Below are 23,682 nucleotides of genomic sequence, written 5' to 3'. Positions count from 1 at the left end.
TATGCAATAATAAAATAATTAATAATTTCGCTCGGTGAAACTATATAAGTAGAATAAAAATAAAAAATTATGGAGTATAAAAATAGCAACAGTTAAATATTTCTACGTTAAAATGACGACCCTCTCTCTATCACCGTCTTTCTCTCTCTTCCGATAACCATGGTAGGTACTACACTTTCTCCCGGCAATTAGATTACGTATGCAATGTGCACTTACAATAACTAGCTAATATAGGTACATGAAATGTGTGCCTATATAATATTGTATACATGTACTCGTACACATCACAACAACGTAATCGAGTAAATCGGGATAATTAACTATTTGTATATTGCAGGGAACAATCGACAAACACCACGCGCCATTATATTATACGGTGATAAATCATAATAGGTAATGTTATAATGACGAATATCATTGATCTTCTGCTGCTGCTGCTGTTGCTGCTGCAGACGAACAGTGAGACAAGAGGCGCGAGTTTAACGAACACATCGTACGATCTGCTGTGGCTGCACACTCTGACAATACCCAAATCCGACTCGGACGCGACCGGTGTGATTTTTTGGCGTTATTATTAATTATTCTCGAAGAAATATAAAATAATAATATATTATATTATATTACTGTCGTTGTTGTTGAAGTATTTCGCGTTTGCATGCCTGACACATCTTGTGACAGGTGAAATTTATCTGCCATGCAAAACGTTCACCTTTCTGATGTTACACGCGGGGTTATCCTTATATTGTAACACATATAATATACACCGCCATATATCTGAGTGTACTGCGGTGTACATAATATATATATATATATTTAATATTTAAATACGTAAATTCTATACCGTGGTATTTGTATTGTTATAAATCATTATGTACAAGTACATAATTAAGGTGATAACACATAGGTACTATTATGTGCATATTAAAATATACACACATACGTTATGTATATATATATATATGAATATCAATATTAAAGCTAAGCTTATTATGTGTAACACTGATTCAAATTCCAAACGCTAAATCACGGCTGAGGTAGCTGATATATAATAAATATTTAAATTGTATACTTTCCATGAAGCCAAACCAACTATAATTTGGTAGGTAATAAGTGATAAAATATAATAATTCTAGTTGAAGAATTTAATATGTATATAAATATATGCCATAATTTCTTTGTTCGAGTTTGATAAAACTGCTATTATGTTTTAGATCCTTAGATGTACATTTTTGTATGTAGGTGACGAGTCTAGGATCATCGGGATTCTTTTTAATATAATACGACGTTGATAAATAGTAAATAATAAATAATAATAATCTAATAGGTATCATGCACTTAACGATTTAATTTCCAAATTAAACGTGCATTTTTTTTTTTCTGTTAGTGTTAACATGCGCATGCAAAGCTTAAGCAACATTAATAAAAATAAATTACAAAAAGAATATAAATAATGTCACACCAAGAAATCAACACTTTTACTATTACGATTAAACAAATGAAATAACTACGGTTATTAATAAGTTAAATTATTAATGAATATCATGTCAAGTTTTCCCAAGAGATCTGCTGAAATTATTAATATTATAATTTTTTTATTATCTGTAATAAATATTTTATAACAAACTCACGAAAATTTTAGCAACAAGTGTTCAATAAAAAAATTATATCAAACGACTAAATGCTTTTTGAATTGACGTGATTTATTATTTAAGAAAAATGAAAACATAAAATCAGCAGGTGACTAGGAAAAAACAAAATGTATATTTTATAATGAAATGAAAACACAAATGAATCAAGAACGATAAAATACTAAACAGAATAGATTTATATAAATAGGTATAGTCGGTAGGGTATTGGCAAAATGCTGACCTGTGTGTAGACGAGCGGCACGCAAACGGTGTCATAGCTGATCAGAGAACCCAGTCGGCGCCTGATGTCCGACAGCTCAACGAGAAGCGTCTGGACCACCTGGTCGCTGGATATGAGCGACTCCCTGCGAGCTCGGTTTATGATGTTGGTCGCCCATACCAACGGCATCCAATACTTGGACATGGGGCTTCTCTCGTCCATCATTTCCACGATTTTTTTTTCGCTCTCCAACATGATTCCTGTGTCATGTCCAAATTCGTTACACGTTCAACAACATAGACCCACCTCCCGACTCCAACCCCTAACCATAACCCCACACCCACATGATCATTTATCGAACGGTCGGTTGGTGGAAAATGTATAATATATTAAACATAAAAATATATTATATTTTTATTTGCATAAAATATTTTAACCGTATAACCCTCAAATATTTTTGATTATTAATATATAAATAAATAAGATAAAATGAATTGTACGAACAATCAATAATACCTAGTGTAAAAGAGTACATAATAATATATTGCAAGTTTAAAGAAGAAGAATAAAAACAATTGATTTAAAATTAAGGTTCAATATTTAAGTAGTTGTAAAACAATAACATTGGCACAAGTTCAAAATTCGCATTCATTAAAAAATAACTAATTCAGATATAAAAATCCTTGAAACTTTGTTTCTATTAATATTATATAATATTATAATATCTATTATAATCCACTGTGTATTAAAAATGATTCTGTGGACAACAATAATAAAATACACATACACGTCACACCCCGATTCAAAGGTCACGAGGACGAAACAAAGAACACGCCGTATACTAATTTTACGCTTTATAGCTGTCGCAGTATTGGGCTGGTTATATAGATATTTTCGCAGGACTAAGACTAATCCATTTAATCTGAGATCAATAAATTATCAAACGAAAGTTTTGCCACAAACTTGGACGTGATATTTGATTAATGGCTATACAGAAGTAACACGCGTGTTTGTGTACATTTCCGGAGAGACACTGAGGCGTATTATAATAAAGAACGACGTTCAACTAACGAAGTTATATGACCATACGATGACAATTATCGAATAAACTTTGTATTGTTTTCTGTGTGTTTTATATTAGTAATATACGCGAGTGCATTACAATATATTCGCGGTGCGACGATGATGTGTGATCGAATTAAAAATGACACGATAAAATTATGTCAGTTGACCATTGTTATTGTTAAAACCAATCCAGTCGTAACGATCCCATCCCAGTAGTATATATATATATATATAAAGTGTAGCTAACATATTATATGTATATTACTGTTTGTAGCCTTGCGAGCATAATGCATCAACACTACCTACCTATCACTATTGGGCATTGTTAAAAAATTAACCTGTACGCATTCTACAGGGTTATCCATTTTTAGATAACTATAAAAATTATTTTCCATCAATTTTTGTATTTTTGAAAAAAAAAAACCTAACCTACGTAATATGTTATATTATAGGATTAATTTCATTAAACATAACACTAAATGGTCTAAATGTTTTCAAAAATATCCATCTTCTCTATTACTTAGGTACATCAAGTTTATAGTATAATATAAACAATTTGTTTCCTTCAAATATACAAAAATTGACTTTGAAAATAAGCGTAGCTAGTACCTAGTTGAACGAATCACCAGTTATCTATATAAATATTTATTTATTATATTATTTCCATTTTAACACAGTAAATTTACGCTGAGACTTCCAAATCTGCTGCAGGCATAGAATATGCAAAAGGCATAAAACTATATTTGCGATCAGATACTCGCCTTATGCTAATATAACATAGGACTAAAATCTGCTCTAGTGGTTATTACGAAAGATGAGTGATGACGAATGACGTACAGTTTATAATATTTCTCTCGCATAGGTATTATACATAGTTATGCCTACGTCGTGAAATTAAAAGACTGTTCAAACAATTTGATCTATGTAAATCAACGGAATGATCCAATTCTCAAACCACTTCGAGACCCGTAACAGTCGTACATTCTTTGAATAAATTGATATTCAACAGGTTCTAGTTGGTCTTATGCGTGAAAATAAAACCGGTTAAGGCTCTGGCACCACGTGTGTGGATAGATAATTATTAATCGAGTCGATAATAAACAATGTCTCAGTCATTTAAAACATTTGATAACATAGTTAGAATATAGTTTATTATAATGTAGGCTGTCGCTGGCCGTTTATGTACCTACTTAAATATAATTACATATTCAGACGGCACGTCTTGCAGTTTTATATATACACATCAAGAATGAGTACTCACCGGCGTCGACGATGTGTTGTAATGTAGGAAATCGTTTTTTCACCCTTATGCTCACTTGTTTCAAAGTAATAACATATGCCAGTACCGCGTACCTTACTATGTTCCTCCTCATTAGTCGCCCTCTTTCGTCCTGAAATAAACAATAGTGACATGAGCTAGTGCTTTAGAGATTCGATGCCCTACGTATAAAACAAAATCTTAAAATTTGCATGAATCTTTTAAAAATAAATCAAATGCGCTTTGAAAATGTAATAAGTTATTAGAATAAACGCTGTTTGCGTTTGAATTTTTAATGAAAAATAGTTAATGTATGCATTCCTATATTTTTATCATCAGCAGCTTCATATAATCTTTGAGTAAAATAAATATATTCAACAATTTGGAAACTCCGTAATTTTAAGTCCCGTACGTTCCGTAGATCCCCAGATCTTAAATTTATCTTATAGACTATTAAGACGTATGAACATTAAACGTATGATAATGATACTAGTCTGTTGGTATGTGTAATATGTGTTCTTGTATATATTATATTTAATTATATTAAATAGGTACTTACTGTCGTCCCAGGAATCGCCGCACTTGCAAAAAGAGCCAACGTATCCGGCCAAGGTAGTAACCTATACTGTTCCCACCATCGTTTTACCACTAAACCGACATAGAAGCTCATAGCAAACGTCAACGGGACACTTGCAGAATGACCGGCCAAGTAACACCGGATTTTTATGAACAATCTAAAAATAAAATAAAAATTCATCAATTTAATGTTTCTATCGCCTTACAACGGATTCTAAGTATAATGATTGACTTATAGAATAGTGCCAACGGTTTGGAATGTTGGTGATTATAAACTTAGGTATTAGATTATTAATAATATACTCGTATAAAAACATTCTTTATATAATAATAATTTAATGTAGGTATATAGTATACCATCAATATTTTATATAGGTACCTACTTAATCACTTTATTTTCTAATTGCCTATAAATAGCCGTATTATATAAGATTTTAACTATGTATATCAAACAGAATTCACTAATAATCCAAACGCTTGCCTTAAAATACCGTTTAATATACTGTTTATTTTAATGTTGTAACATACTTTTGCTGGGCTTCGGTGAATGCAAACCTGTATGCTAAATTTATGGCAAAATAAACCATTAAATAGGCTGCTAATTCCCTCCATACAAGCTTGTAAACGCTTCCTCGCCATCTGAAAACAATTTAATTATTATTTTTCGTCGAATATATATAAAAAAAAAACTATTAAATATGTATATCAATTATTTACATTTCCGTATTGAAATATAAATAATAAAAATGTACGATTGATAAAATAATTAATTATCATTACAAGTAAGTAATTTAAAATTCAAGTTTCAATCAATAACTTAATTTTTTGTTTATTTTATATATAGAAATTAGAACTTATCTACTAGGTACATAAATGTTTATTGGATCTGATTGAACGAGTTACCTATTTTACAGTGATTAGTGATGACTGATGAGTAAGGTTAATAAAGTTGAAAACATTTGTTTACAAACTTAAATTGCATTCGTACTTAATGCTATAAATGGTACATAACATTATACAATATATAAAATATATATATAGTTATATATTTATATTATATTAGAGTATTTTCATGCCTTATGAAGTGTATTTAAATTAAAATAAAATAATTGGTGATTTGTATTCAGATCAATTTGTGATCAGATTATTTTTCTAGATAGCACTTTAATATGAAAAAAGATAGACAAATGGGTTCCACACTACTGTACATTGAGTGTCGAGAAGATCACTGCTATGGGTGGGTTGAGTATAAATTCAATTATAACAAAAAACGATTTTAAGCGGAGACGATCTGTCACTTAGTACCTATATTTCATGATATGTTTTTTGAATATAGCTATTAAAGTAATTTATTTTACATTAATATTACGGTAAGTTAGTATATATTTTTCCGAAAGTATTGCATTTATTATATTATTATTATTTAATTATTATACCAATGTATATTTATAGCATGATAGCATATTGTATCAATTTATATAACTCGAAATTTAATAACATCTTTCTGTTAATACCATAAAACAGTAAAAACAGATTCATAATACCTATAAATAGATAATATCTTAAAATAAATCAAAAATGTCATTCCGTACCTATAGAAAAATTCATAATAATATAATAACCTTAAAAGGATTAAGGCTCCACGAATAATGTTTTCGATTTATAACAAAATAATTATAGTTAAAATAATATGAAAGTTATTCATCGTTGAAATACATAATTTTATTCAAATATTTATAAAAAATAATTATGTTTGTATATTTTTAAGAATTCTTATACGTTATACATAGGTAGAAAAACAGAAAGAACCATGTATTGAATTTTCAAGTCATTGTATCAACAGAATATTTTTTATTAATTTCCTATTAAAATAATGTATACATTTCTGAAATTTTGATTAATTTTCTCAAAATTCTAATTTTAAACATTTATAAAATTTACTGTGACTATAAATTTAGAATTTTTACCCATTCCTCAATTTTTATTATTATTTATGACAATCTAAAAAAATAGAAGATTTAAATTGTCTATAAATAACTCAAATAGAGTCAATTATTTTGAAAATGTTATCATTTACGGTAAATGATTAAATAAATACTAAATGAAAATTTAAAGTTTCTACAGTTAATTTTTTTTTTAATTATAACAAAATTACTAATTAAGCATAGGAATTATCATTTTTACTTAATTTTTTTATGTTTTTCCTGATTAAAAAAGTACTGGAAAATTACTCTTGACATTTTACTTCTGATTTCCGAAGATTCAATTTGATACCAGAAACTATCATCAAAATTAAAATAGTATATAGGTAGTTATTATAGTTACTTAAATTTTAGCATACTTCCTATATTATATCAAGTACTAAAATCAATATTATTTAACATTACCTGTCTACGCGATTATTTAACAACAATATTATATAATATTCATTGATATATTTTTTTATTTTTAGAAAAATCTCGATGTATGTGAAATTTTTAAATAATTAAGTATAATGTTTAATAATAAACCATTTTAGTTGTTTAAAAGTTACATATAGTATATGTTATATATAAATAATTTAAATTGTTAAGTTACCTAATAACTACACAGCTGATACCTTAAAATAATAATATAAGTTACTTATTATTATGTAACATCGCGTTAAGTGGGTATATCGATTGTTATCATAATGCCTCTTACAAAAGTATATGTAATGTTACAAGTGCGCAATAATATTATATGGCCTTTTTTATCCAACGAACTTTTTGTTTATTTTTATTTTTACTTTCTTTAGGTCTACGCACTATAACTAAATAAATACAATACATAAAAGCAAGGCTAACCAGTTTAGATGATTTGCGGTATCGAAAAATAATTTCAACGAAACTTAAACGTTGCCTATATTGTGTACTATACCTATTTAATTACAGACGAAATCTTCGGTAGCATTAAATATTACCTAAACAGGTAACTTTAAATGATTGTAATCTATATAATTATCTATAAATATCACTGTAATACTCTAAAAATTAGATTCATAAGGTATTGAGGTCGATCACCATACGAATTAAGTTAATATATTTTCAATCTAACCTATTTAGAATCTGTTTTATAGGAATAATAATACAATTTAGTATACTTATAAATTATATGTATATTCCTAAATAATTATTAATTATCCTATTTAATACTTATAACCTATATCCGGCGATGTTTATATTTTTAGACGTAATCCTGGATCATAAATTTATACTATAAGTGTCTATAAGTATTTGTAGATATTAAATTACCACTGCCAACTGCTTCATTTACAAATTATGAACAGCGAGGGTGTGCATCACATTTAAACCTAATATTAATGATATTATATCCTTAATCTGACAATATCACTATTCCCACAAAAACATGAAAATATTCACTATTAAATTATTTTTATCATATTTATTACAGGTGTAATCTGTACGAAAACCTGAATTTCAAATGTAGTATTGTGTATAATAATAAAATATATGTTAACGTGATACCTCGTTTCGGATTCCGCGTTTTACAGGAATAGCAATTTGCATAAATACTCTTATTTTCATATCATATCGAAGACATAAATTAGGCGATAACTTAAATAATAATATTATCATCACACAAATATTATATAGGTACACAATGATTTTACGGTGTATCGGCCTCGGAACGGGCGTGCATGGTCAACAAAGTGCATTCTACAAAGGATAACCGCATTTTATAGATACGATTTAATACTGGAAATAGAACCGGTCATAATATCCTATACTAATACAATATATAATAAATAATAATACAATATAACCGGTCTATCGGACACCGCCCTCTGCAGGCAAGCACTACGGTACGTTCAGACGTGAACTAGGCTATTTATCTCACCTGGTCGCGAATCTTCCAGCTGTGGATTCAAATTTCCTGGTCTGCAGTAAAAAGTTTTGATTACAATTTGTTCAATTTACACACCGATAGTGACGGTTTTGATAAAACAACCAAATCAATAAAATAAAATAAAATCGAGTCGACTGACTCGTATAACGGAATGTATTCAATAACTTATTATGAGTAATAACTCATATTAATATATACATTATACGAGTACATACTCGTATAACACGAGGAGAAATAAAAACCTACATCTTTTGGAATCATTCGAAACTCAGATAACACCACTTTACCAGTTGAATTGAAATGTTGATTAAAATTGTTAATAATTTAGTATACATGTTAAAATAATATGTCGCATAACGTATTTCATAATATTTCTTTATACTGGACGCCTTGATGTTATATTTTTACTTAATGCCTAACCATTTCGTCGCTGTAAATTATATCATACAAATGTACGTATGTATACGGTAGGTATACACACATGCTACTAGATGATGTAGATTACCGAGATTTCTTTAGAACACACATTATCCTTTTACTTCCTTCAAGACACAATATGTCTGCCTTCTATAAGCATTTTGATTAGTAAATTAGATAGTTAATAATTTAAGTGATTATCATTGTAATAGCCTTTATGTCTAATGGGGATTTTACGTCATACGAATTTTAGTTTCCGGTGGTATTAAAGTAACGATAAATAATGCATTAATTATAAAAAGATTTTTTTCGACAGCAATATTCGATCGCCTGCAGATCTGTAACTATAAAAATGAGACGCGAAAACAAAATATCCTCGGGACAAAAAAATATAAAACTAAATATTACATACGAAGGGTATTATTAATGATTATATCATAACATTATATTATACAGTATTATACTGTCAAATCATGTACAGGGTAATTCACCAAACATGCTCAACTTTTTTTTCTTTAATAATGCAGTTGTTTCAAATCTGATTTTTGAAATTTTCAAATCCTTGAGATTATTTTTACTAATACTTAATAGTATTTTATGGTAATATAAATTTCTATTTTTCAAATTAAAACGGAGGTTTAATTAGGTAAATAAGTAGGTAAACATCAAAAGTTTAAAAAAATTATACACTCAACAATTTACAATAAAAAAAGGAGTACTCGAATTTAAAAAAGAAATGTATATTGCGCCACAGAACGCCTTAAGTAATAATAAATCATCTCAAAAATGTGAATATTTGATCTTTAAATATAGATATTTAAAAAAATCAGAATTTGAATTAATCTACTATTGAAGGAAATCATAAGAGTGAGTATGCAATACATAGTATGCATAGTGAATCGCTCTGAATATGTTACACATTATATTAAATTATGCTTAAAACAAAGTTTCATGAATAAAAATATTAACATAAAATAAAAATAATAATAATAATCTATAACGTAATCTAAAAATATTATGAAAATGAAATTAAGTGTATTAAAATTGTATAATTATATTTTATACCTACCTTGTCTAAAATTGTATATTTGTTTACGATGCCTTACAATGATTTTTGAACACATCGTTAATTACACAATACTGTTTTACAAACTACATAGGTATACATTACACAAATTTCATTGTAAGCACATTTTAAATCAATATATATATAACTAGTGTGGCGTGTTTTATGGGTAAGTGGACAGTAGACAACCATGTCTGAACACCACCGACTTAAAAATCAATTAGCCCAATGTATTAGTATTTTACTCATGCTTATCAAAATATTTATATCCAAACCGCAAAAGTGAAATTAATTTTATTAGATCAAATATCATATTTCAAGACATATTTTGGACACCTACCGATAGATCACCGATAATTATCATAATATGTTACCAATATAAAAAAAATTACTTGAATACATTTTTACGAGTATATTAAAGAGCTACATAATTTATTTTAAATTTTCTTTTTTTAGACAAAATTTAAATACCAGCAAAAGTTACATTAAGGTATATTTATTTACTAACATAAAATATTATAAAATTTCATATTATTTTTTTAGCTAATGATATTTTATATTATACTCTTACTTGATAGTTGATATATGCCTGCAGATATCGAGAAAAATATAATATAAGATGTTATTGATTTTATTTTTATATTTATATGTTAGAATATCTGCAGCAATAACAAATGAATTTGTATATAGTTTTGAACTTTTTTCTTTTTTTTTGCTTTCCAAGAATTCCTTAAACTAGATATTCTATAAAATAAGTAATAGTAAAAAAAAAATAAGTAATATCTTACTGACATAATTTACTTCTATAGGCTATAGTGATGCAATTATATTTCATTTAAAAAGACAATATTTTTAATAACAAATATAACGCGTATAGTGCACTAAATAAAATGTGTAATTCCTTAATATACAAATGTAATGATTATTTATTTATATAATATTGACTATTTTTTTTATGTAAACAAAACTATATGAATACTTTTTAAACGTGATAATAAATTAAAATGCAATTTGTTCGATGTACTTACTTATTTTATTTGTATGGAATATATAAACATTATGTACGTATACCAAAACAAAACTAAAATTTGTAATGGTTGTTGGGAATCATCGATAAATCTTCATTATTTTTACTAGTTATAACATATTTAGCAATAATCTTAATTATAATACATGTTATACAATATATTTATTTAATAAATATATTTATATATTTGATACATATTATGTATATCGTAAGTAGGTAGTCATGAATGTATAATAGGCTGTGAATTTGTAAAGCAAGTGTATTATTATTAAATAATTTTTTCCTAGCAGAAAGTTCGAATTATACTATCTAATGACAAATTTTCACGGACGTAATGCGAAAGCAGTCCCCGCGACGCATCAGTTCAAAACGGAAAAAAAAAATTACAAATTTAAGTTTGAAACTTTTATTTGGATTTTCATAAAGTTATTATTTTGCCTTTTTAAGTAATTTTTTTTTTCTATTTTATTTTACAGTATTATTTAATTTTTACAGGCAATTGTATGTGTGACAATCGGCTTTAAATTTTCAACATTGCATTGATTTTTACATTATTATGAAACTTAGCTTTCTCAACATAAATTTTTTAATTATACTACAGCCGATTCAATTTAACTTTTGCATTTTTTAATTTTTAATTTATGACTCGTTTTTAGATAAATTTTTTTTCTTCACTTTTAGTGATAGCGTTTTTAAAAATTGTTTGATTGAATCATACCCCTGTTTATTAACATAACTCTACCAACATTTCTTACTATTTTAAAAGGTACAATAGGCACATTCCTAACGCTTTGGCCGCTCAGATAGTCAGTTTGATAAACACCGTGTAGTCAAACAGGTTAGTATCATAAACGCAATCAACTATCAGTCGTTTGATTCGAATTAAAAACCAAAAACAAATAACTACAATCCTGCAGTATTTAGAAAATTTGTTTATGATATAACATGTATTATAGGACTGCAGGAGTACAAGTAGGTGGTACTTATATCGAATATACATATAACACTCACATTTATATTTATATGTATGTATAATATCATGATACAATCCATTGACCGTATGTTCGTGATGAAGTACAGAAACATATATTATAATATACTTTTAGACACCTACCTGGTACATTATAACAACGGTGTTATCACGATAATCGTAAAATAATATTATGAGAATATACAATATATTTTGCGAACGGCTCTGATTACATAGTTGGCACATGCGGACAAATTAATTTACCTATTTTGTATTCCATAAAGAAACCTGAAACGACAAACCCTGCAATCTGCACGCTGCTATGTTAGGAACTTAGATAGCTGGTACTAATAAACAATAGCTGCTCATATACCTAAATGCTTGCAATAAAAATTATACGTTTTGTAACAATTTTTACATAAAAAAATTTATTTTGTATAAAATAACTTAAAATAGATTTTAACGTTGCTTACTATTAAATTATTTTTGGAAGTATAGACGATTTCTCAAAATTGAAACCTTCTGCAGGCTATAAAATGCTGCAGTACTATAATTGTACAATTCCACTATTTTCTCTATTTTCTCGCATGTTCAAAGAATTTTAGAAACCTATACTTACAAAGAATTTCGTAAGTTAGTTAATAATTTGTTTATCTTTTTTTTCATCGTGAAATTGTTTAATTATTTTAAAATTGCATCAAAAAAACGTATCACGATATAAACATAGTTAATCTTGTTTGACGGTAAAATATAGTACTTAAATTTACAAAAAATAAATAATTTATAAGACAATATGTATATTTCTTTACAACTCAAATATTTCTAAAACGTACAGGTAATATTGGAAGGCTTTATTTTTTTTAATTACATACTTTGTTTGTCTATTTATCTAATAGGTACCACTACAGTAGGTCATAACTCATAAGACAAACTCACGTGTTTCTTCGTAAAATGGAAAAAATCAACAGTAAATCACGTTCAACAATAACACCATTGTGTTTTCAAACAGAACGTACAAAAGCTTCGAAAAGGGCGTAGTTCATATATATTTGAGCGCACGTGTCTAGAAATTTAACTCCAAGTCGATTTCTGATCACAATAATGCGTATCTAATATCTGTATATACGTATATGTATAGAATTGGTATGCATTTACGTTAATCAGTTGTTAAAAAAAAATTATTAAGTTATAATCAATATGAAAATGATAAAATCGTATAAAGAGTAGTGATATAGAAATATAAATGTAAACGTGTTTTAGATAAGTATTCGATTTAAATAACAATGAAATATAAACCACTAGGTACTTCTGTAATCACTACACATAAAAACTAAACGTTTTTCCTAACTTGACCTTGATAATAATTATTACAATTAAAAATTATACGTATTTATACATAGTGCAAAAAGCTGTTATAATTCAGACATTTCGATAAAATATCGTCGCGATATTATGTATATTACAATGACACTATGGCAAAGTATATACGAGGACAAGCATGCATCAAGCATATTACCTATACATTAGATATACAAATAATACATCTGAACAAAACTCAACTAAAATGTGCTGTAATAATGATAAGGATCTATCGTTAGATCATTAACGGAGATATATTTTATTTTATATTTGTTACACTTGAATAATAATACAACAATTCTTTGTAATGAAAACAATATATAATTATATGCATTAAAAAGTCACTGAAGAATACATTTTTTTTTTGTTTTGTTCGAAGATGGTATAAAAACCGAGTGACCAAGAATAAAAATGCCCCTTCATATTCCATGACCTTTTATTATAATAAAAATATAAAAAGAGTTATTGGAGGTAGAACCTTGGAAGTAATTACCATGCCGCGGTATAATTAAAAATTAATGATAATTATACTGTTCAAAATATTTATTGTTAATATATTTAATTTTATAATGAACATTTTTAAAATGTATCATAATTTTATGGTTTGTAAGAACAGTATGATTTTTTAAAGATATGCGAATGCACTATCATTTATATTATTACATTATTTACAAAATATAACGCATCGACAGTTGTGACTTGTAAACGAATAAAACAATATTTTCAGCATATTATATTACACTACTCGAGTAAAATGTAAAATTTTCAATTCTTATTGGATAGAGATAATTATTTTAACATTTAAAAATTAAAACATGACCTCAAAATTTAACTAGAATAAATTCAATTTTAAAATAATTTAGCCACTTCCTATCGCCGAAGTTCATGTAACCTATATAAATTTTGATCGATCTGCAAAATCATCGCCGCAGGGCTAAGATAAGAAACCAGTTTCGTCGTAGATATCAACTCTCCCAATATTTTATTAATAATGCAGTGTATTGTATAATAGTAGGTACTTACAAAATCACGAATTCTGATTATTATGATTTTTTATTCATTATTCATTATTACAAACTTCAAAATAATTTAAATAGATTAATTTGTATTATATACTATTATTTGATTTATTCGAAATTATTTGATATATTTTCTATAAAAAATGTTATCCACGAAGAAAATTAATTATTGTTTAATATATTTTACGTATTAATATCATCCAAAACAAAATAAAACTATAAGTATATTATATCATAAATTCACATTTCACAATATATGACGCATTATAGATACATTTTAGCATACATGGTAATGATAATGGGTATTTTTAATTTTATTATCATCCCTATTTGAGAATTAATATCTACTACCTAGCATCGCTAAACAGTCAATAAATTTATTTTGAATTCTAACAATAAATTAAACGTACTTAAATATAACTTTATATTTTAATATTAAATATTTTTTTTTAAATAATTATTCAATTATTAAATAGGTACCCCCTTATGTCTATAGTTACAGAAATATTGTAAAGATATTTTAGATTACTAATTTAAATTTTTAAATATTATATGGAACAATGTGACTATAGATTCAAAAAAATATAAATAGGTACTACTCGTATAATTAAAAAGAAAATCAAGGTTTTTTTAAAAATATTATTTAACAAGACTCGTTTGAAACCTAAAAAAAATTATTTATATTTATCATAAAATAATTAATGATACTATACAATTAAAAGTACCATAAAATCGTTTAGATCGATCTGTTTAGGTGAGAAATATTATGCCGCTTGCAGGCATAAACAAATTAAAGTACTCGCACAACTTCCATGAAACAATATTAAAATAATAATGTCAAACAACGTCCCAAGTGTTAATGTATTTCATAGGTAAAAAATTCAATTCAATATACTACGAGACTTTCTAGTTTCTACTCACTTGCAAAGTATACTGCCAAAACATCCGAAACTACTTCCGTTGGCTACGAGACGCGAGTACGAAACGGTCATATTTTAAAGAGCGTAAATCCTCGCGTTAATCGTGTATCAGTTAAACACCTCGGACACTCATCGTCACATATTATTATAATTATTATTATAACTATTACAATCACATAACATTTAATTATTGTGTAACCAAATTATGTTGTTCCGTGAAAACTAATAATGTGTGAATAGATTTATCAGAAAAAAATCACCAAAACGCGAAGATCGATTAACGGATTTTTATTCGGTTTTATTAACGATAACAAAAAATATATTATTATTATTATTGAATAACACTTAAACGTATCTATGAATTAAACGACAAACACGACAGAGATAAAATTAATATAATATAATATAAATATGTGTTAATATTTTATTAATATTATTATTATTTCTAATACACACACTCGCGCGCTTGAACTCGCCAATCAGTCGTTCGACTTTCCGTCCGTACGGTTCTGCCACTTCTGTCGGTATCGTTCTGCAACCGCCAGACCATCAACGGTCTACGTATGCGTTATTTTCACTGCTCTCCCACCATCACTCCAATCGTTTTATGTATCGAAAACCTGCATGGTGTACCGGTGTAGTGTTAATGTATAATATTATGGGTACAGGTAGTATAGGTAAGGCAAACGCTACCATTATTATTATTATTATTATTATTATCATCATCATCACGATGCAGCCTAGGTACCTTTAAATGTATTATGTTTGTAGCTGACGTACAATTTTATATAATATATTAAAATACAATAATACGCGAATATAAGTTTAATATGTAATAACAGATAATGCATAAGTACATAGAAATATAATTTAAGTGTCTTCGCAGAAGTGCTTGTTTATTAATACTGATCAGTGGACGTACTTATGATCACTTAAATACGTCTTATTACATTTTTTTCTATTAAAGTTTATCTTATGTATTTCACGAGATGATTAAAAAATTATTACATTAATATTATATTCACGGTGACGTTTTTCGTTCTCTTTTTTTACCCCGTACAACAGGCCCTAAACTTAGCTATAGGTAATACATGAATATTGTTATTACCACATAATAGTATAAATAAGCCTATACAACGACGACGTAAATAGGTAAATCTAGTAAATCAAAGCTAATAACATTATATAATATGCATAGGAACTTCGTAGTCGGCAATGACTGCAATGGCATTTAACCATTTAATGATATTAATATAATATAGATAGGTATTAGGTAGGTGATACGTAAAATGTATACATATTGCGTATTTCTATCCAAATAACAGGAGTTCATTTTTTCTTAGTCTATATTCAGTCGGTGTTAACATTCCTCTGAAACACACACCGATAACAAAGTTCATTAAACACTATTGCAAAGATTCTATGATATAAATGTAGGTAAAATAAGCAAGCAGGCCTATTGGCACTCCTTCCTAATCTACTAAACGACTTGCGGCTGTGTACATATTAAAAAATTGTAAAAAAACATAGTCATTATATATTATAGGTACATTACAGTACTAATTCTACTATGTATATGTGAATGAACATTTTCCACCAAACAAAGATTAAATTAAGCCATAAATAATTTTTCAATGGCTAACGAAAGAATCAATTTAATATTGTTTATTATTAGTTAATATAATAAAATAGTAACTATACTAATTTTCTAGAAAAATTATTTTAAAATTGTTAGGTATCTGTTTAAAAATTATAGGGCTTAAGTGACCTTGTTGATTTATAATTCAATATGTGCACCTTATGGTACAGGCTGCCTGGCACAACTAAGGAACATCATCTTAAGGATAATTCATTAAGCGTAATATGAAAAATATTTCTTCTCCCATTAAACAGCCAACTTAATATACCTAAATCAAATCAATAATAAAATATAATTAACGATATTACTCATACTCGTATTTATTAAAAAATGTTAACATATATTAATTTTTCTATTGTTTAACACAAATGTACTAAGAATGCTTTAATCATAAATTTATTGCATTGGCAAGATGTCTTTCTATGTATATTCACAAATAAAGATTACAGACTTGAAAACCAATTTTATTGCATACTATTGTCATGATCCTATATTTTACTTTTTGCATGACCAAAAAATAATTATCCACGCGTAACAGATGGATGCTACAAGAATAATTTAGATGACAACTACTTAAATTAATTTTTATAAATTCCAATTAACATAATGATTAGATAATCGTACTTCTAATTACTCAAAGTTATAAACTGTGAGTTAAACAATTTTTTCTAACTCAACATTAAAATTTCTGTTTTTTATGAACTTATAAAAAAATATGAAACCGAAAGTTTAAAAGTTCTAAATTTTGAGCACTCTCTGACTCTGTTCTCCATATAGTTGTGCCAATGCTTAGTGTACCTATATAGCTGCAGAGTATAGATTGTATAAAACAGCACAGCAACGAGTGATATACTATATTATACTATTTATATTATAATATACTTTCGAATAATATTCGGCACAAACCGAACCTCAATACGGTATCAAAAGTGACGGACACTCCTTTAGCCGTCATTTTCTTGAAAAGAGCCCAACATTCTTTCTCTTTGTCGGATTTGAGCATTGGTTGGCCATCGAGTACGTCGTAACGGACGTCGATCTGGGCGATTTCTTCGTTTTGCAGCGTTTCATTTTCGTCACCGTCGTCACTAACTTTGGAGATTACAACCTCTTTTACAATCGGCCCATCGTCTTCATCATCCCTAAAATTAAACGATAAATTCGTATTTTAATATTACTACTTCAAACAATTATTACCAATTCAAACGAGACATACATTATATTATCGATTTTCATCTTATGTCAAACAATTTGATATATGTTTAACGATATAATAGCTATTTAATAATGATATAGCCTATAGTTTAGTACAACCGAAACACTAGTAACGTTTTGATGGGGTAATTTCGACAAGGTAAGATATTCGCGTGATATACATAATATACCTATTTGCGTATAATTTTACTATCACATTCAGGCATTTTTTTCATTTATATATTATTGGGCACATCAATACCTACAATCTACATATATATATTATTGTTTGTCGTGTTAACATGCAGTAAAATTATTGCAAAAACTTGGATAATTTTCAATAAATTGAAATGATGGATATATAGCATGCCGACCATACAATATGTAAGGTTCCATAATGTAGGTCATGTCGTTAAATAAATGTATGCGATTTTAACTATTACAAAATAAAGATATCTTCATAATCCATGTGTTACACTTGATAATATAATAGCAACGTATCATCTATAAAATACTAAAACGTGTCGTTTAATATTATTAAAAGGAAAACATGCACGTGATATTATCTTATGATTTATGTACATATATCATGAAAAATTGTTTTCTGAAAATACGATTTTCGTTATTACATTATGCAATTATTTTTATATCCTTAGACTCAATATTATAATATACATTACTCATTACACCGCTTAACAAAAAAAAAAAAAGATTTTTCATGTAGATAATTAATATTGTGTTAAATGTAATATTGAATATAATACAAACCAAGTACTTATTGTTAAATGTTTAAAAATGTTAATGCCTTATAAAATAAAAAGGGTAATTTTCATTTTATATTTAGTTATCTACTAATTAGATGAAACATTTTTGTTTGGAAAAATCTCAAATTATATTAGATTATCAATTTAAAATCAAATCAATAAAATCCTACAATATTAGCTTGGTTATTTCAAACATTTTAAAATTAATCTACAATAATTTATTTTTGAATTTGAATTTGAATTTGAATAAATTAGTAAAATATATCCCCAAAATAATAATCATATTTTTACGATTAACCTAAATTAATCTAATTTTAAGCACCTAAATTATTATACTTAAAAAAATAAAAATGACAATTTACAAAAATTCAATCCTATATTAACAGAAATATTTTTAATATACCTTGATATCTCCATTGTTTTTGATTTAATTAATGATTTTCCAACACGATTGTTAAGAAGTTTTGGTTTTCCAATCGATGTCATTGCGCTATCAAATGATTTTTGATGATAACGCATACTGTTATTGAACTGAGGAAATGTAACTATAAAATAATAAATTATCATTATTAGAAATCAAATGACTGTTTCCTATTTACGTATTTCAATTGAATTAATCCAACCATTGTTTATAATGTAGTTTATTAGTTATTACTAACGCAGTTTTGACTAATTTCATTAAACACATACAACAATAATTCTTTCAAAACTATTAAATAGCTTAAAAAGTTTTTGCATAACTTGTAAGCATGAGCATAAAAACTTTATTTTTATTTTTCAGTTGATAACGTCATTACAACAAGTAAAAACAAAGTTCGATAAATTATACCTACTTAAATAAAAATCCATTTAAATTCGTATCAATAATCATATGCGCTTGAAAAATGGTCTTCCTGGAATAACTTTGAATAATAAACTACTCGACAATTGTAAAAAATTATTTTATAAGTAAAACAATAATTTGAACAATTTTAAATATACAATTTCAATCAATTAGATTAAGATGGCTACTTTAGCTAAATATAATATAGGTTTAAAATATTAATGGCCTTAAATTAAAATTGAATGCTTCATTTAACTTATTACATAAGTACCTACCTTTAATAGATACACATCTCTTTGTATTATATTAATACATTTCTATATATTAAGATAATACAACCACTTAGCAATACTTGATATTCTTTACAAATGTTCTTAATTTTTTGTATAATATTTTATATAATATTTATTATCAAAAAGCATATTAATAAAAAAAAATATGTATTTTTATTATATTATTATTTTCATGTACTTAATTGGATATTAAATATCACTACGTTATTAATGATTAATTGACTTAATGTAAATTTCTTTTTGTTTATAATGTAGTTATTTTTTTTATCATTCTTTGAGTATCTTATTTATTTATTTTAAATTGTGTAAAAGTAAAATTTTGCTACTTATTTAATTTAGAAATATTAATGTAAGTTTAATTACAAAACATTTTAACTCAAATAAAGAAATTAGCCATAATAACGTATTTTGTGGACCAAATGATATGTAATGCTTTAAATTTCTACTTATTTAACCTAACTCGATTATAATCAAATAATATTTTTATCAGTTATAAATATTATATTATTTTTAGTAATTAAAACAATTTATTTACCAGTTTTTGTGGATACGTCATCGGGTGCTAACGATTCCTCTACATCGCTTCCAACTGGGCTTAAAAGTGACATCATCGTTACTACTTCGACATTTTGATTCTTTTTACCAAACTTTTGACCATTTGGCAAACGATTATCCACATCAATGCTTTTATGGAAAGCTTTACTTCTACAAGACTTTAATTTCCTGGTCGGAAATTTATGAATATCTTGGGATTTTCTTCGTGAACTTGCTGAATAAATTCCTTGAGAAGAGTTTACGATTTGTTGCCTCGACGAAGGCGCCGACATTGCTCTGGTCAAAGTTTGTCTTTCATTCTGCTGTTGTTTCGCAGTCTTGTAAAACCTAACTCTTCTCGCGGCAGCCGAAAGAGGTTTTTCCTCCTCACTAGAGTCTTCTGGTGAATTTTCACCTTCTCCCGCATGGTTCTGAAGTTGCACTTCTAACGCGGTTCTACTAGAGTCTCTTTCTTCTACTTGTATTGAAGACTCTTGTGCATGCTCTATGGATTCCATCAAAGGGTCTTCGATAACATTTCTAGCCAAATAAATATTAATACATGATTTCGACTGTTCCCGATCGATCCATGCCTGTTTTATTCTTTGTGCAAACTGTTCTTTAGATTCATGTAAAACTTCTGGTTTTAAACATACTTTAGTCGGGTTCGCTGTGGGTCTAGATTTTTTTTCATTTTTTAAAAGCTTATTAATAGAACGAGAAATCACTTCTGTACTGCAATTGCTATCTGTTTCGGTTTTATTGAAATTGGAATCTTTTTGTAACCATCCTTTTTTTGACAATAGTTTTTTATCATCTTGACTATCTACGCGGTTATTTGACAAATGTTTAGACTTTTGACTATCTGTTCCATACTTATTTAGTACGTCTTTAGACATGCCAAACAATTTTAAGTTTACCTACCTAAAATGTGTAATATACATTTTATTAGCTATAATATATATTATACATATAGAACCCTTCTTAAACAAACATGCAGAATTGATCTGAGTACATTTAAATTAAATAACAAAAATAAGGATAGGATTATAATTAATAAATAACAAAAACAAAAATTAATAAATTAATTAAAAATTCTATTCTAAAAATGTGGATCGTGAATAGCTTATAAAATGTTGGCTCAAACAAACAAAACCAAAACACGGCACTAAAATGATGTGGGTATATCGATATGTTCATTCAATTATTGAGTCAAAATTAGTTAGTAATAAAGTTTAAACTAAAAATTCAAAAATTTTAAATAAAAAAATACAATATCAATTACATTTGAATTTTTTATACATATAATATTTTATTTTATTATTTTATTATTTTTCGTTTTTTTTTTTTTTTGCTAATAATTATAAATTATACATTATAATATTATCAAACTAAAATAATACCTAAAATAAAAATGTTTTTATAAATAAAAATATAAATAAGTATATTTATCATGAGAAGGACATAAAAACTTTTGTTGTTTTTAAATATACTTTGTATAAGCAAATTATATTTATTTTAAAAATATATTACTTAATTTAAATATAATTTTAAACTATTAACAAGTTAAGGGTATTAGTAACTGAAACTTCCTAATTACTGTATATTTGTATATTTTTTATTATAAACACTAGACTACACAATATAACAAAAATTATATGTATGACACGTGATATGGCAAAAAAATTAAATTAAATTATAATTATTTTAGTATATGGCTTAAAATAAATTATTTAGTTATTTTAATATTTATTTATTTTAATACTCACATATTTTAATAAAGATACCTTGGACGCGTACATTCGTCTCCGACAATGACACAGACACTTCTAAGCGTATTTGATTTGTCTTTTACATGAACTTCTCATAATTTATTGATCTTGAGAAAATATTGTTTTCACGGTATTTTCATGCGTTTTTACCGGTATAATGACTTTGTTTATAATACATCACCAAGACGACAAACCATCGACCAACTATATTTAGTCGCTTAAATGTTTTTGCATACTTTTTTACTCTTCTTAACACATTTGAAGTGTCGTTATAATTAATTGTTTTTAGAATATACATTTAATACGTAATTTTGACATTTGTCTAAAGTTAATGAACTTTCAACACTTTATAATAAATTATTTATTATAAACTTAATAGTTCGATTTTAATCGTTTGGTAGACGTACTATTATTTCAATCATTGATTATAAATATTATAATTTATTAATGAAGTAATGTAATTGTTCATGTACTGATCGATTGGTTAAAGTATACCTACACGTAAAAATTATTAATTAATTCAGCGATTTTGAATTTAAATGATTCTAAGCCTATTATAATAAATAGGTACTACATAATAATCATAATACATATAGTATATAGAGTATATTATATATTAAAATTGTAATTTATAACAAGAGTGCATTAAAATTTTTTCACAGATATAGTTAACACATTCGAGACGGATCACGCGCATAACGCGTGATGTCAATATTACTGTTATGGACGACGGATTTCGGCGGACGTTAGTTATAGTGGACGGAGCGTTTTTAACTTATTTCAAATATTTATTACTTCGTCGATACTTAACCAATTTTGAAAAACAAAAAACCTATTTACTAAGCAGTTATTATTAAATATTTTTAAATACTCAACAAATAATAGTAAATTATTCTATTCATATAATTATTTTATTAAAATGTACTGTTTCTAACAACAAAAAAAAAGTTGACCAGCATAATAAAAGTGCTAAAATAACTAAAAAAAAATTAATATTTTACAAATAAAAATGAAATATAATAATTACAACCAATACTTTAATACTTATCATACAAAAGTATGATATGTTTCAAAACATTGATCAACACAATGGAAATAAGAAATATAAATAATAATTCGTTATTATATGGTTATTCTTTAGTATAAATGATGAATTTCAGAATTAAAATCGTAAATAGTCTTCTTTCTATAAATATTTAATGCAATTCATTGAGTTTAAAATCTTTTTGATAAAAATATGTCAATATTTA

At 26.5% G+C, this 23,682-nt stretch overlaps 2 protein-coding genes across 5 annotated transcripts in view; both read right to left on the bottom strand.

The window, feature by feature from the left end:
- Nucleotides 1-16,152, bottom strand: part of LOC112602095 (bestrophin-4) — a 49,118-nt gene extending 32,966 nt beyond the window's left edge. Inside the window, exons 1-5 of one of the 2 annotated variants that reach the window (XM_025350022.1) lie at nucleotides 15,415-16,151; nucleotides 5,276-5,386; nucleotides 4,731-4,905; nucleotides 4,175-4,304; nucleotides 1,870-2,108 (exon numbers count right to left, since the gene is read on the bottom strand). In XM_025350022.1, coding sequence (XP_025205807.1) covers nucleotides 1,870-2,108; nucleotides 4,175-4,304; nucleotides 4,731-4,905; nucleotides 5,276-5,386; nucleotides 15,415-15,485 — 726 coding nt within the window. In that variant the 5' untranslated portion in view covers nucleotides 15,486-16,151. Of the gene's footprint in view, nucleotides 1-1,869; nucleotides 2,109-4,174; nucleotides 4,305-4,730; nucleotides 4,906-5,275; nucleotides 5,387-15,414 lie in introns of both variants that reach the window. The other variant, XM_025350023.1, reaches the window with a different exon arrangement.
- A 79-nt stretch (nucleotides 16,153-16,231) lies between these two features.
- On the bottom strand, nucleotides 16,232-22,551 carry LOC112602086. 3 transcript variants are annotated; one of them, XM_025350010.1, is made up of 5 exons: nucleotides 22,430-22,551; nucleotides 20,662-21,584; nucleotides 19,414-19,555; nucleotides 17,964-18,194; nucleotides 16,232-16,784 (listed from the first exon to the last, which is right to left on the bottom strand). In XM_025350010.1, the coding sequence occupies exons 2-5, from the start codon at nucleotides 21,557-21,559 to the stop codon at nucleotides 16,724-16,726; spliced, it is 1,332 nt and encodes a 443-aa protein (XP_025205795.1). In that variant the 5' UTR covers nucleotides 21,560-21,584; nucleotides 22,430-22,551; the 3' UTR covers nucleotides 16,232-16,723. The 3 variants fall into 3 exon arrangements, with proteins under 3 accessions (XP_025205795.1, XP_025205796.1, XP_025205797.1); XM_025350011.1 differs by having other exon boundaries at nucleotides 16,700-16,784; nucleotides 17,935-18,194; XM_025350012.1 differs by having other exon boundaries at nucleotides 16,722-16,784; nucleotides 17,959-18,194.
- Nucleotides 22,552-23,682: the final 1,131 nt, after the last annotated feature.

Source organism: Melanaphis sacchari, unplaced genomic scaffold, assembly GCF_002803265.2.
Source record: "Melanaphis sacchari strain LSU unplaced genomic scaffold, SCAv2.0 Contig81_pilon_pilon, whole genome shotgun sequence".
Classification (NCBI taxonomy): domain Eukaryota; kingdom Metazoa; phylum Arthropoda; class Insecta; order Hemiptera; family Aphididae; genus Melanaphis; species Melanaphis sacchari.
The sequence above is the reverse complement of the archived record's forward strand: the minus strand, read 5'-3'. Positions and strand labels throughout refer to the sequence as shown.